Source organism: Podarcis pityusensis, assembly GCF_964106645.2.
Source record: "Podarcis pityusensis genome assembly, chromosome: 3".
NCBI lineage: Eukaryota > Metazoa > Chordata > Lepidosauria > Squamata > Lacertidae > Podarcis > Podarcis pityusensis.
The window spans coordinates 122,852,276-122,865,012 of NC_138026.1; the positions used below are offsets into that span (position 1 = coordinate 122,852,276).

Consider the following 12,737-nt stretch of genomic DNA (forward strand, 5'->3'; position numbering starts at 1 on the left):
CCCCTGGTTGCCATTTGGGGGCCGGACGGCTCAAACGTCATGTTTTTCGATAAGACTTTTCCACCCCTGAAATTCATTCTGATTGTGCAGATAAAATACAACTGATGGAATTCTTCAGGATGTGCTGTGAGTCTGTGTGAAAACGGTCAAGAACCAAGGATTGCCAGGGATGCACCTTCAGGTGGTGGAGACGTCGGGCATCATCCTGGCGCCTGGACATCTTCACTGGGTCGCAAGAGGCCGATAGCCAGGTGCAAAATGCACCTGGCGAATTTCAGACACTGCCCAGGACCCTCTGATGATGTCAGACACCAACTGCTTGTTCATGAGTTCCAGAAAGAGACAGAGGCAGGATTCAACCTCTTTCCTCAGTGAATATGCCGTATTTTTCGCTCTATAGGACGCACCGGACGATAAGACGCACCTAGTTTTGGGGGGAGGAAACAAGAAGAAAAAAATTCTGAACCCCAGAAGCCAGAACAGCAAGAGGGATCTGGCTTCTGGGATAGCCTCTTGCTGTGCTGGCTTCAGGGACAGCCTGTGAAGCCTCCGCAGGGCAGTGGGGTGAAGGCACCCCGCTGTCCTGTGGAGGCTTTGCGCAGCGCTCCGTCTCCCTGTTCTGGCTTTGGGCTTAGCCGCGCAGCCTGCATTCGCTCCATAAGATGCACACACATTTTCCCTTACTTTTTAGAAGGGAAAAAGTGCGTCCTATAGAGTGAAAAATACGGTATATCTGAAGGTGGCCTTCCACTCCAGTCTTCTGGCCACGGAAGGATTGAGCATCAGCCTTTTGGAAGTTGATGCCCAACTTAAAACAGTTAATTTTAAACTGTTATTTCACCAACTACCCACCTCTTGCGTTTTTGCTCTTTCCACCGGCGAACAAGGCAACACCTCCCTCAGCCAGCCTCCAGGACATTTAAATGCCATCACAGCCTTGGCCTGATGCAAAGGATCCTTATTTCATTCCTTCCCTACCTTCCCTTACCACCTTCCTTCTGGGGTTGGAACCCAGGGAGGCGCAGACCGGGGTGAGGGGCTTGGTGGGGGTCTCCCATCCAGACACTGACCAGACTCAGACCTGCTTAGCTTCAGAGAGGTGCTGGCTCTCCCTTCAGAAAAACAGGTGGTCCTTTGACTGCCCTTCATTGGAGCTTTTTATACAGAGGTTGGGGAGCCCATGTCAGGGATTCGTTAGCTGTGGTACCTGCATTGCAGGGGGTTGGGCTGAATGACCTTTGGGGGTCCCTTTCACCTCTACCCTTCTGATTCAAACATGCCACTCTCTCCCCTATTCACAGCCCCACATATATAAACCTCAAAGCCCTCTGGGGCCTTGCCTGCCCGCACCCGACTTTTTTCTCTGCCCTTTGACCCTGAGGGTACCAGCCCCCTTTGACCTCCCTCCTTACCCCACCAATGCCATCCAAAGCACCTGTGTCAAGCCCTCTTCTCCCCTCCAAGCTCCCCTTTTCTGTGAAGTCCTTGCCCCAAGGCCCCTATCCATGCACTGGCTCCTGGTGGAGTACAGGATCAGGTTCAAGGTGCTGGTTTTAACCTTCAAAGCCCTATACGGCCTAGGACCCTCGTACCTACAGGACCGCCTCTCCTGGTATGTCCCACGGAGGACCTTACGGTCTTCAAATAAAAACATCTTGGAGGTCCCGGGCCACAGGGAGGTTAGGCTGGCCTCAACCAGAGCCAGTGTGGTGTAGTGGTTAAGAGCAGTGGACTCGTAATCTGGGGAACCAGGTTCGCGTCTCCGCTCCTCCACATGCAGCTGCTGGGTGACCTTGGGCCAGTCATACTTCTTTGAAGTCTCTCAGCCCCACTCACCTCACAGAGTGTTTGTTGTGGGGCAGGAAGGGAAAGGAGAATGTTAGCCGCTTTGAGACTCCTTCGGGTAGTGATAAAGCGGGATATCAAATCCAAACACTTCAGGGCTTTTTCAGCTGTGGCCCCGATCTGGCGGAACGCTCTGTCCCAAGAGACTAGGGCCCTGTGGGACTTGACATCTTTCCGCAGGGCCTGCAAGACGGAGCTGTTCCACCAGGCCTTTGGCCAGGGCACAGACTGACCCCCTCCTTTGGTAATCCTCGTAGAACTCTAGCCCAATGGTTGCCATTAATTTGATTTTGAATTGATTTTAGAATGAATTGATTTTAGAATGCTGTGTTACTTTTATTGTTGTTAGCCGCTCTGAGCCCGGCTTTGGCTGGGGAGGGCGGGGTATAAATAAATAAATAAATCATCATTATTATTATTATCCAGAACGCGGCCGATTCTTCCCTGCTCCGGACACCCCTTCCACTTGGCACCTCAAGAGTTGCGCCCGCGTGGCTGTCAGGCCGTTCCCGGACACGACCCACGGAAGGGGGCGCCCAGGAAGAGAAAGCCTTGCTGCCCAGCCAGGACAAAGACCCCCCCCCCTCTCTTGGTGCGGGTCCTGCGTCCGCAAGAGGCAGAGGGGCAGAGATGGAGGGAGCGGACGGAGCTGGAAACTCCCTTCTAGGGGGAGGCACCTGGGGGGGTTGCCTGCCGGGAGGGGGCTGGGGCGCTGCAGCCAGGCTTCCCTGTCAGGCGTCAGGAGGCGCCCCCCCCCGCCCCGTCGACACGATTCACAGTTTACCTTGGAAACCAGGAGTGACTAAGATGCTAAATCTTTTCAGAGGCGCTGAAGCAGCCCTTGTCGTCTCTCTTTCAGAGCAGGTGGAACATGCATTGTTTGTTCCCCGAGGCAATTTCAGCTCCGCAAAAGCTATTCTTCTCGGGGGGGGGGGGGTTTATTTAATGTTTGATTGAAGTGCTTGGCTTTCAAGCTCTGTTTGAAGCCGTGGTTCTCCCAGCAGCCGCGAACGCAGCCGGAACGGAGGCAGGAGTGGCCGCCGGCTTGGCACGGAGACGGATTAGTGCGCCCTGGATGGCACGCAACGCGGCACCGACGCACCCATCCCCAGCAGCCCAGCTTGGGGGGCTCCTCAGATGGTCCCCCCCTTCCATAGCTGTCAATTTTTCCCTTTTCTTGCGAGGAATCCTATTCGGAATAAGGGAATTTCCCTTAAAAAAAGGGAAACGTTGACAGCTATGCCCTTCCCCGCCTGTCCTGGAGGGGTGAATCTTGGGCACTTGTTCGCTAAAACGCAGCAATGTAGCCCTTTCAGATTGAGTCATTAGGCACGTTTCAAAACCACTGTCTTATTCCATCTATTTTTCCTTAGGTGACAGTCCGGGGCAGGAGGAGGACAGAGGCCCCATTAAAAAGAAAAAGGAAGAATTAGACTAAAAGGCCCCCAACCCACCCGTTTTGTGGAGCATAAGTTATGTTATTTATTTATATTCTTTAAATGGTTCTTGTAAGAGGATCAGGGCTACTTACTCCTGAGAAAAAGATAATAATAATAATAATAATAATAATAATAATAATAATATATTTCACCCATCTCGCCCATCTGGCTGGGTTTCCCCAGCCACTCTGGGCAGCTTCCAAAGAAGAAGAAGAAATGGTCTCTTATGGCCAGTGCTTTTGGGGGCGGGCAGGGATATGCATACCCCAAAACATTTTGTGAACGTTTGTACTTTTGTCCATTTACTGTATTTATTTTTCCCGATTTGAACTATAAAATGGTGATTTCCTTGAGTCACAATGGGAGTACCCTAAACATTTTTTACTAGGAAAAAAGCACTGCTTAAGACCAGATGGAACCTGAAGCCACAGCAGAGTCTAGGTTGGGGGACCTGGTGTGTAGCCTCCAACATTTCTCTGATGCTATTCCTCTAGCAAAAGAGGTGCCGGAACTCACCATGAATGCCTCCCTCATTCTCTTAGAGCAGGGGTAGGCAAACTAAGGCCCGGGGGCTGGATCCAGCCCAATCGCCTTCTAAATCTGGCCCACAGACAGCCCGGGAATCAGTGTGTTTTTACATGAGTAGAATGTGTCCTTTTATTTAAAAAGCATCTCTGGGTTATTTGTGGGCCATAGGAAAGTGTTCATTTTCCCCCTAAAATATAGTCCGGCCCATCACAAGGTCTGAGGGACGGTGGACTGGCCCATGGCTGAAAACGCTTGCTGACCCCTGTCTTAGAGGGAGGTGCCGCAACAGAGCTCCTGTGAGCTCCACCTGGGGAAAAAAGCCCTGGGGATGTCCTCTTCCACACCCTCCAACATTTCTCCCATGAAAATAGGAACATCCTAAGGAGGAAAAAAAAAAGCAGAGACATCACCTTGCCAACAAAACTATGGTTTTTCCAGTAGTGATGTATGGAAGTGATAGCTGGGCCATAAAGAAGGCTGATTGCCAAAGAATGGATGCTTTTGAATTCTGGTGCTGGAGGAGACTCTTGAGAGTCCCATGGACTGCAAGAAGATCCAACCTCTCCATTCTTCAGGAAATCAGCCCTGAGTGCTCACTGGAAGGACAGATCCTGAAGCTGAGGCTCCAAGACTTTGGCCACCTCAGGAGAAGAGAAGACTCCCTGGAAAAGACCCTGATGTTGGGAAAGATGGAGGGCCCAAGGAGAAGGGGACGACAGAGGACGAGATGGTGGGACAGTGTTCTCGAAGCTACAAACATGAGTTTGACCAAACTGCGGGAGGCAGCAGAAGACAGGAGTGCCTGGCGTGCTCTGGTCCAGGGGGTCACGAAGAGGCGGACACCACTAAACGACTAAAAAAACAACAAAGGAAAAATGGGACAATCTGGGATCAAACCAGAAAAAGGGACAGTTTCTGTAAATCTGGGGTGGTGGGGAGAGACACCCCTGGGGGAGGGGCCTGCTGGTGCCCCTGTGGTATTGCTGGGCTCCAATTCCCGTCAGCCCTAATCACTGGTCTGCTGGCTGCAGAGACTGCTGGGAGATGGAGTCCAGCAACATCTGGAAGGCCCCACGATCCTGCCTTAGTTGGAGAATGCAAGAACATAAGACGAGCCATTAGCTGGGTCAGGCCAGCGGTTCATCTAGTCTGGCACCCTCTTCTCCCAGTGCCAGCCAGATGCCCTTTGTGGGAAACCAGCAAGCAGGATTCAAACGCAAGGGCTCTCTCTTGCTGACTCTGACTGTGGAGGGCCTTGAATTGGTCTCATCCTCTTTTAAACCATCCAGCTTGGTGGCCATCACTGCCTCTTGTGGCAAGGAGTTCCCCAGTTTAACTCTGTGATGTGTGATGAAGGGCTTCTTTATATCTCTCCTGAATCTCCCCACCTTCAGCTTCACTCAATATCCACAAGTTCCAGCATTATGAGAGTGGAAGAAAAACATTTCTGCAGCCACTTTCCCCAGGCCAGGCCTAATTTTATATCAAGTCGCCTCTTCCTGGCCTTTTCTCTAAACCGAAAAGTCCCAAACGCTGCAGGTTTTGCTCTATCCCCTTGGTCATTTTGAACCTTTTCCAAATCTACAATCTCCTGTTTGAGGTGAGGTGACCAGAACGGCACACAGTGTATTCCAAATGTCGTTGCACCTGGAGAGCTGGAGGAGGCAGAATACGGACCAGCAGCAGCCGCCCCCCCCCCCCGCATGCCCAAATCGCAGAGGAGGAGGCAGGGGCCGGACTGTTCCCTGAACTAATTTTATTTTGCACACTGAGCAGGACGAGACAAGGCCGATTGGAGGGCGTCCCCCTTTCACAGTGACTGTGCCCACTGCAGCCATCAGCTCCCAGACAAGGCAGTTGTGGGGGGAGAGGAAGGGGCACACGAGAGCCTTGGCCAAGCACTGGGGGCAGGGGGCTGAGGACATCCAGGCTGGGGGGCCCCTGCTGAAAAGCATTTTGAGGGGGGAGAGAGGCTGCGGGGGCTCCCTCTCAGCTGCGGCTCCAGTCTGTGGGGTCAAAGGAGGGGTCTTCCTGCCCTCCCCCCTCGGCGGTGCCAGGAGCTTAGAAGTCTTCGTCCCAGCCAGAAAACTCCTCTTCGGGCTGCTGCTGCCGGGAGACTGAGAAGCGCTTGAAGTTGACGTAGGGGGAGCCCTGGAGGAGGAGGAGGGGAAATTAGGCAGTCGTGAGGGTGGACGGCAGCTGGAGGGGAGTCCTTGCTGCCCCAAATGAGCCCCTCGCTCCCACCCAATACCTGCTTGAGCAGAACGGTGGTGGGGGCCTCGATCTGACGCAGCGCCAGCTTTTTCCAGGAGAGGGAGCTGAACCACCTGCGGAGGGAAGGCAAGGCAAGGGTCAGCGGGTTGGAAGATTCAGGACAGAGCAATGAAAATCCTTCATCACCCAACACAGTCAAAACTGGGACTTCCGGGTTAGCGCCTCCAGCAATGGCGGATTTCCTCTGATCGGGAGGAATCCGCTCCGTGGAAACTAGGGTCTGGACCGCCATGGCGAGGCGGAGACCCATTAAAAACCACAGGCAGGAGAAGCCTGTGGACATGGGACTCGGCTGGCACCTTTCGCGCCTCCCCTACTCGCGGGGAAACCCGGTCTCGGGGATCCGGAGCGACGTGGGGTGAGTGGCGTGTGCTTCGAATTGACTGCTTTTTTCATGGAGTGAAGCCGCATTGCTGTTTGCGGAGAGCACTGACGTTTTCCTGTGGACAATTGGACTTTAAACAACTACCCGTGAGTAGAACGGAAAATTGGATCTCTAAACATCTTAATTTGGCATCGAAACGGTAAGGTTTCAAACAGGAAGTCCGCCTTCCTCTTTTGTAAATAGATCAAAGCAAAGACGTTGCAAGCTAAAGTCTGGAAAGTCTTTTGTAAAGGATTAAATCTCCATCGGCTAAAATTACTAAACCCCCCTTGGAAGCAGGAGAAGAGGGGGGAAATTCTAGATCGTTTAAGCCTGCAGGAGAGAGAGTGAAGAAAGTTAAATCACCACCGTTTCGAACCTGGGAACGGGCTGCCAGTAAGATTGACGTTTTGGGAAAGTTCATTGACTGTGAATAAAACGTATGTTGACAGATAGTTAAATAAGAGAAATATATTGTTTTCATTGTTTCCTTTTGCACTTAAAAGGAGCAAAAAAAGTAACTGAAAATAACTAATTCTGTCACTGGATCTGCGTTTGATGGATACAAATAGAAACTGTTTCCCCTAGAGGGAGCTTTTGAAACTGTTGCAGGAGTGGAGCTGGGGAATTTTCCAGCTGCAGAGATTAAAGAGCGTGAGAATCAGAGTCTGACCTTGGACAAGAATGTTGACAGAAGAACCCTTAGTGATTGCATTTTGCAAGACAAGTGCTTTATTGGAACAGCTTCATGAGAAGACGGATATGTGGATTAATAAAATTGACAATTTGGGACAAAAAATGACTGAGTTGGGACAAAAAGGGAATATCTATACAGAAATTACTCAGGAATTGACCCAGGAATCTGTTTTGACATGGCAAGCTGTGGAGAAGACGAAGGAGAAAGTTGTTGTTGAACCTCAAGAAATTCAAGTGGAGAGAGCCCCGGCCTCACAGAAGCAATTTGATGATCATAAGCCGTTGCCCTTTATGATCGAATCTAGAGAAAGCCAGATTTGGTGGGATGGAGCCCTGCTTGGATTGGAGAAGGAAAGTTGGATAGATCCTCCAATGCAGGGATGCTCTGGCCTTTGGGATCTGGATTTGGGTCAGGGGGAGAGTGGCGCTCTGAAATATCTTTGGGACTTTAGTTTTGACTACGGAGAATGGGCTGACCCGTCAAGAAGGAATAAAGACACTGCTAGGTTGGAGTTTCCCCGAGATCTACTCCTCAGTGCCAAAGAAAGGAAATTAAGAACAAGATCAGCAGAAGATAAAGTAAAGTGCATGTATAAATATGAAGAAGATCTGCAGAAGGGACATGGAAGAGAGTTAAGAGCCTCGGACAGAAGGTCACCAGGTTGATGGACTATATGGTATGGATAGAAAGGACTGACAGAATCCGAGACCAGGGAGAAGAGACGGTGGAAGAAGATTGGAAAAAAAGTTTTAAAAAATTTATTTAGAGAAATGTTGCAAAATTAATGAGTGTTAGAAAAATGTTGGCATGAAATTATATGGCTTTAGTAGAAATGTTATAAGGAGTTAAGTATAAATAAATTTTAGGGTTTTAATGGTAAGATAAGGTTAAAACAAATTAAGATAATTAAATGACAGAAAACAGTGAAAGATGGAAAGGATTTGCTGAAATAATTAATAACTAGAACACAAAAAGGGAGGTGTGAGGAGGTTGATGAAACAAGTTAATGAAAGATAAAGATATGGAAATATTGGATGTGCTTTTAACTGTTTTTGCTTTTGTTTTTGTTTTGATGTATTGTGTCTTTTGCTTTTTTATATGTATTGTAATGTATTGATTTGTATTGTTTATTTTTTCTCTTTTTCTCTCTTTTTTTGGTACTTTTTTCTTTAATTCTTAAACTTTTAATAAATATTATTTTTTTAAAAAAACACATAGTCAAAACTGGACCCATGGTCTGTTAAGTATACAGTGGATGCTCGGGTTGCAAACGTGATCCGTGTGGGGTGCACATTCACAACCCACAGCGTTCGCAACCTGCAGCGGCACGTCTGTGCACGTGCGGGTTGAGATTAGGCACTTCTGCACATGCGCAAAGCACGACTTAGCGCTTCTGCGCATGCACGACCGCCAAAACCCGGAAGTAACCCGTCCCAGTACTTCCAGGTTTCGGCGGGTCCGTAACCCCAAAAAACTCAACCTGAAGCACCTGTAACCCGAGGTATGACTGTAATTGTTTAATTCTTAATTGAAATGGAAAAATAACTCTGTATGTGTATGGTGGTACCTTGGTAGTCGAACGGCTTGGCTCCCGAACAAATCGGCTCCTGAACACCGCAAACCCGGAAGTGAGTGTTCCGGTTTGCAAACGTTTTTCAAAAGCCAAACGTCCGACGTGGCTTCTGCGGCTTCCGATTGAGTGCAGGAAGTTCCTGCAGCCAATCGGAAGCCGCGCCTTGGTTTTCGAACAGTTTCGGGAGTCGAACAGACTCCCGGAATGGATTAAGTTTGAGAACCAAGGTACCACTGTACTGCTAAAAGTATAGCATGGTATGGAAAGTTCCATGGAGCTGAACTAAACCTCTCAAGAGTTTAGGTGAGAATGCATCTCTGCTAGCTCTCAGGAGGTGTTTAACTTAGGTCACATGACAGCATTCAGTTACAAGTCTCCCTTTTGGGTGTGTTGGTCTTTGTTCTGAAAGCAGCTAAGGATCCTCTCTGTTTAGGGACACAGCCTCTGGCTAATGCAGACTGGGTTTGGAGAGGCGGAGCTTTGATTTCAGCTCTGGAGGAAGACAATTCATATTTCTAAGATGTTCTATCTGTGCTAGGATCAGCACATGATATTATGCAACTATCCGGATGTAACGTTATCAATTTAAGTTTGTTTTGCTGCGAGTTCTGTTAGTAAAGCTTTTGAACCATATTTTTCACCCAATTTTTATTTCAAAAACAGTCAGTTTTGAGTCATCCTATGGCTTCCAAATGTGCCATATCAATAATCACAGCTTCCTATGTCCCCGCCCCTCGCCCTGGTGCTGGCTGGGGCTGATGGGAGTTGTAGTTCAAAACAGCTGGAAGGCGCCAGGTGCAGGAAGGCCAGAGGCGGGAAGAGAAACCCTCGGCCTCTCCTGCGCCTCCTGCTGGCAGAGACAGGCACTGCAGCTTCTGCCCTGTGGACTCACCTGTGCTTACGGATGCCACGGATGCCGCTGCTGGTATTGCCTAGACGCTGCCCTGGCCGGCGCCTGCCATAAAGTCCGGGGGGGGGGAGAAGAAGAAGAGGTTCAGCTTCATTCCTTTGCACATGACGCGTGCACTTTCCACGTACTAAGAGGGGAGGCCCCCCTGAAGCTAGTGGGGAGACACACCTGCACAGCTTGGCCACCAGGGAGCAGGCAGACTCGCTCACAAACACCGGGAAGGAGAAGATGCCGTCCATGATCTTGCTGTAGATCTTCTGAGGCTCAGCGCTGTGGAAGGGGGGCCTTGGGGTTGGGGAGACAGGGGAAGCCGTCATGAATTTTCTTCTATCAATGACACCGTTGCAGAATCTAAGGGGGCTTTTACTTGGGCAGCAGCCTCTGGGAACCCCTAAAAGCAGAGTCCAGGGGCAGCGGCGGCGCAAGCCGGTGCAGGACACTCCGTGGGGCCTCCAAGGGGTCTGCCTGCCCCCTTCCTTCCACTCAGCTGCCCTACAGCTAAGGGGGAGGCAGCGGGCGGACCGTTTGGGGAGTGCGGAGCCTGCAAGCACCACAACCACGGCGTCTCTCCCAGGAGAGATGCGTGGCCTGCGCTGCGGTGAGTTCCACCCGCCATTCTGTCAGCCCCCTCAGTGGGGACACCCAGGGTGAACTGCCCCCACCGCACCCCCTTTCTCCACCCCTGTCCAGGGGTCTCCAAGTCACAGTCCGGCAGGCATTCTCTCACCTTCTCTGCGCTTCACACATGCAGAGAAATTTAGTCACCTTCCCAGAGAAGGAAGCCTGCCTGACCAGAGCTGGGTGCCTGGTTCTGAGAGAAGATCAGGGTGACTCCTCTCTCTCTAGCTCAAGGCCAAGAGTTTGTCCTTTGCAAACTTTCTCAGCTCATTGTTAACACAGCTCTCAGAAGGAGATTCTCCAAATCCCCCTTTTCACCTTTCTTCCTATTTAGGTTACCTGTCTGTGTATGTACAGGGCTGGCTTGCCCCATTTCACTGCTTTGGTCAAAACCATGGGTAGGTAAACTAAGGCCCTGGGGGCCGGATCCAGCCCAATCGCCTTCTAAATCCAGCCTGCGGACAGTCCAGGAATCAGTGTGTTTTTACATAAGTAGAATGTGTCCTTTTATCTAAAATGCATCTCTGGGTTATTTGTGGGCCATAGGAACTCGTTCATTATTTCCCCCAAAAAAAGATAGTCCAGCCCCCCACAAGGTCTGAGGGACAGTGGACCAGCCCCCTGCTGAAAACGTTTGCTGACCCCTGGTCAAAACTGAAGCGGGTGGGTTCTAGCGAGATCTCACAAGATTTCAAGGAGATCTTGTGAGGTTTTGGCAAGATCCTGCGGAGCGCACAAGATCGAGCAAGACTTCTGTGGTATCTCGCCAGGAGCCGTTATCGCAGTGGGGCTGCCTCTTGGGGTTCCCCACCTGCAGTGGCTGCCTCAGCCTGCCCCATGGGGGGGGGGGTCAGCCCTGAATATATTGATCCACCAAAAAGCCAGGAGGTGATGCTGAGCACCTCTGTGGTTCCCAAAGCCACTCCCTGACCCCCAAAGCATTCCCCTTCCTTGCAACCAGCTCCCATCCCTCCCCCAAACCACAAGAGATCCCTCTGCACCAACTAGAAGGAGCTGAGCGAGAGGGTGCTGTGGCCTTCCTGGAGGCAATCTGGGGTGCCCCCCCTTTGCAGCACTGTAGCTCCTTCCCCTGCTGGGCTCAGCTGGCAGCTCTGGCACCCCCAAACTTTAGGGTGCACCCATTGCTTTGTCCTTCCTGTGTTTTCTCCCCACCGCCCCCCCCCCACAGCTGCTGCTGGAAGTGAGGAGAACACAGCACAAGGCCCCCCCCCCATAATCTTGTGCATATGGGGGGGGGGCTCCATGTCTCACCGCCCAACAAGCATCTCAAAGATGAGCACGCCCAGGGTCCAAAAGTCCACAGCAAAGTCATGCCCTTCGTGACGGAGGATCTCGGGAGCCAGGTACTCGGGGGTCCCGCAGAAGGAGTAGGTCTTCTCCCCCCGCCTCAGCGCCTTGGCAAAGCCAAAGTCCACCTGCAGAGAAACAGGGGGTTAAGAAGAAAGCGGCTGGATCAGGCCCAGGAGTCCAGCATCCTGTTCTCACGGTTGCTGACCAGATGCCCCAATGGGAAACCCGCAAGCACTCTCCCGTTGTGCCCCCCACTGTCTGGTATTCAGAGGTAGACTGCACCTGAGTCTGGAGGCTCTGCTATCGCAGTAGTTGTCCGGATGGATCATGCCAATGATCCTCTCTCTCAGTGGCCAACGAGGGACCCCAATGGGACACCAATAATGCAGAGAGAGAGAGTTATGCTGGCACGCACCCCGTCACCACCCGGACCTCTTACTTGAATACGGTTGGACTTATTCCAAATAAATGTGCAGAGGGATGCACTGTTACTGGGTAATGTCAAAACCAAATTTATTGGAGCTGAAGCTGCCCACTCGGCCAGACGCCGGAAGGGTTTATCCTCAACCAACAGGTGTGCCCACGCACAGGTGCAGGTGAGAAAATGGTAAGCTGTGAGGTCAGCCTTGCATACATGGATGGAGTTGCCATATTTGACCTCATCAGTTCCCACAGGTAAGGAGGACACAGCGACCATTAACTGTGGCTAATGCCTCCACCCTTCCATTGCCAAACGAGTTGAGCCTCTCTGTCCCTGCCCTTTCTCCCTGCTGGCATCAATGCCGCACTTCCCAAGTGGGCGCTCTGCCCTGTGGAGAGTGGTGGCGTTACCTGTGGGGACCAAAAAGGGGGCAGGGGGCTGCGGCAGGTGTAAATGACTATCAGGCAAAAGCTGGTATCGCCGGATCAAGATAATCAGTTAAACTAAATGGTTTTAATTGGGTTTTTGAATAAAGGTGGGATTCATGGTTACTGTTTTGAATTTCGCTGTGCTCTTATTTCCCTTAATGGGTCATGCAAACCCACTATTCTGAAACAGAGTTGAAAGGGACCCCCAAGGTTCCTCTAGCTAGCCCCTTGCAATACAAGAATCTTAACTAAGGCAGGGGGCACTGGAGCCAAGTGGGTGGGGGCCCAAAAAAGTTTGGGAGTCACTGATCTAGAGGGCATTTTCTTCC

The 12,737-nt window shown here is 51.1% G+C and overlaps 1 protein-coding gene across 3 annotated transcripts in view; it reads right to left on the reverse strand.

Moving 5' to 3' along the window:
* Window positions 1-5,553: 5,553 nt before the first annotated feature.
* The window catches only part of LOC308474544 (cGMP-dependent protein kinase 1-like), a 36,351-nt gene continuing 29,167 nt past the window's right edge, over window positions 5,554-12,737 (reverse strand). For all 3 annotated transcript variants that reach the window (XM_081000991.1, XM_081000990.1, XM_081000989.1), the window contains exons 17-21: window positions 11,521-11,684; window positions 9,799-9,915; window positions 9,613-9,675; window positions 6,064-6,139; window positions 5,554-5,963 (exon numbers count right to left, since the gene is read on the reverse strand). In XM_081000991.1, the coding sequence (XP_080857117.1) occupies window positions 5,874-5,963; window positions 6,064-6,139; window positions 9,613-9,675; window positions 9,799-9,915; window positions 11,521-11,684 (510 nt within the window). In that variant the 3' untranslated portion in view covers window positions 5,554-5,873. The remainder of the gene's footprint in view (window positions 5,964-6,063; window positions 6,140-9,612; window positions 9,676-9,798; window positions 9,916-11,520; window positions 11,685-12,737) is intronic.